A 2410-nucleotide genomic window follows, 5' to 3' on the forward strand; every position below is an offset into this window, starting at 1 on the left:
GCCTGGGGTACGTTTTTCTGAAACCTTTAAAAAGCACTTGGTTCAGTATGTCTGAACACCGACTATATGCGTGAGTATGGAGCATTTTCACTAGCTGTCGGTCGTTCCAACTAACGGACCAAATTCGCTGGTTGGAAGACAGTCGTGTTCCAACCAGCGAATCCCCGCTGTATTTAATTTTGAGTAAAGTTAAAATTTAAGTAACATTTTTTCTCCGTGTATAGATTTTTCTAGCGTGAAATAAATTTAACTGGCAATCTGGCCATTTGACAGTTTGTTTTTGTTTATAAACAAAAAATCCGCACAACATTTTTTACTGCCTGCATAAAATGTCACACGTTCAGTTGTAACATTGATTTAAATAAATAAATCATCATTTTAGTCACTTCGGAGTCGAAAATGAGTGCTACCGACGTAACAGAAGATCCTCACTTACCAGAATATCAGGTTCTGGAACTCTTCAGCGGAATCGGGGGCATGCATTTTGCCATCGAACGTAAGCTTCCAATAAGATTAACCCTTCAAAACATTTTCACTTACGGACGTTTGTTCCAGGATCTGGAAAACGTTATAAAGTAGTATCAGCAATTGACATCAATCCGGTGGCCAATGCCATCTATAACCATAACTTCGGTGCAAACAAAGCTTCTAACAGCAACATCCTCAGTCTCAACCCGGATCGGATTCAGAAGCTTGGTGTGAACGTTATTCTCATGTCACCCCCATGTCAACCGTTCTCTCGAAATGGGAATTTCAAAGACGTTGATGATCGCAGAGCGGATCCGTTTGTGCATTTATGTGATTTGCTCGATAAGATTCCAACAGTGCAGTTTATCCTGCTAGAAAATGTGAAGGGGTTCGAACGGTCTCAGGCATGTGAGCTGTATAAAACTCGACTAAGCGCTGCTGGTTTTCGGTTCAAGGAATACATTCTCTCGCCACATGATTTCGGTGTTCCGAACACTCGTCACCGGTACTACTGTGTGGCTAAACGTACCGAATTCAGAAACCCTTCAGATGAAATCGTTTCTAAACCTACCTTACAACACGTGGGTACAGCGAAACGCATCTGTGATCTTGTAGAGCCCGAGTCCGAAAAATTAAATCGGTATCTTCTGAAAGACGACTTGCTTCGAAAAAGACTGGCCATTATGGATATCTGCACGCCAGACTCTACCAATTCGATGTGCTTTACAAAAGCATACACTCATTACGCAGAAGGAACGGGTTCGGTGTACAGTCCGCTGATGCGATCGGAGTTCGATGCAATCTACAAACAAATTGAAACCACTGATGATGACGACGAGAAGCTGAAGCTGCTGAGAAGTCTGAGAGTCCGATACTTTACCCCTGCCGAGGTTGCTAAATTGATGTGCTTTCCTGATGATTTTGAATTTCCTAAGCAAACCACAGATAAGCAGTGCTATCGAGTTCTTGGCAACAGCATCAATGTGTTGGTTGTGAGCTCGTTATTTGATGAGATGGACTGGTGATTATGCAGATTCCGTACACAATAGGGAAAACAAAGTTCAGTCATTTAGGCAAAAAATCAAAAAAGCCACCTCACTGAGTACTTTTTCTATAAAAAAAAATCTATTATTGTAATATATATGATTGAGAAAAGTGACTATGTTTTTTATCTCTGCTTTTATTTTTTAATTTTATTGATGTCGGGGGCCAAGTCTTCAGCATAAGTTTGAAAATTCACACCGTCCATAATACACCGGGGGTTTTGGAGTTTGGGAAGTAATCAATTGTAATTGCTCAATCCACACCCTGGCAGACAATTATCCGCCAATCTAAACACGGGCTGGGTGAGGACCTACCAAGCCTCCCCCGTTAACATGTCCTATACCGTTTAGCACACCGGGTTCTTCCACAAGCAGGCGCCGGAACTAAAGCGGTCCCACAAGTTTCAGATACATTAAATAGATATAGTCCCTCTGGCACTAAACCAAATAGCGCCCTCCACCTCATCACCAGCACTGCCCATCCCGCACGCCAAACAAAATGCCGGAAGTGGCGTGTCGTGTAGCACATCAGATGTTCTACAGAGCACACCACCTCCGTCACCATGCTCAACGTACAGCAAAGACAGCGCTAATAAAAGCGGAATGCGCCATTCGATTCAGTACCAGAGGGACTATAAATGTAACGAAGAGGAAATGAAAAGATAGTAGAAATGGTTTGCTGAAACGAGAAGAAAGAAATAAATAAAGTTATTACGTTAAAACGTGGTTTTTATAGTTGAATAAATGTATCGATAGTTTCTCATCTGTTTCTTTTCCGTATCGTAGTTCCATCGATTCTATCCATCTCGAGTTTTGTCGACTCCGCTCGGGCAATTAGGACCGCGATGAAATGAAAAATATAAAAATATGAGCATTAGTGTTTATCCACAGGTTTATCT

At 41.8% G+C, this 2410-nt stretch overlaps 1 protein-coding gene across 1 annotated transcript; it reads left to right on the top strand.

Moving 5' to 3' along the window:
* Positions 1-288: 288 nt before the first annotated feature.
* On the top strand, positions 289-1627 carry LOC5567564 (tRNA (cytosine(38)-C(5))-methyltransferase). Its single transcript, XM_001657505.2, has 2 exons — positions 289-496; positions 556-1627. The coding sequence occupies exons 1-2, from the start codon at positions 400-402 to the stop codon at positions 1491-1493; spliced, it is 1035 nt and encodes a 344-aa protein (XP_001657555.2). The 5' UTR covers positions 289-399; the 3' UTR covers positions 1494-1627.
* Positions 1628-2410: the final 783 nt, after the last annotated feature.

This window comes from Aedes aegypti, chromosome 1 (genome assembly GCF_002204515.2).
Source record: "Aedes aegypti strain LVP_AGWG chromosome 1, AaegL5.0 Primary Assembly, whole genome shotgun sequence".
Taxonomy (NCBI): Eukaryota; Metazoa; Arthropoda; class Insecta; order Diptera; family Culicidae; genus Aedes; species Aedes aegypti.

What these genes read in the sequence shown, in the direction of transcription:
- LOC5567564 (XM_001657505.2), top strand. Translation starts at nt 400, where the DNA reads ATGAGTGCTACCGACGTAACAGAAGATCCTCACTTACCAGAATATCAG. An exon ending in CATGCATTTTGCCATCGAAC is followed by an intron (nt 497 to 555) that starts GTAAGCTTCCAA and finishes CGTTTGTTCCAG; the next exon opens with GATCTGGAAAACGTTATAAA.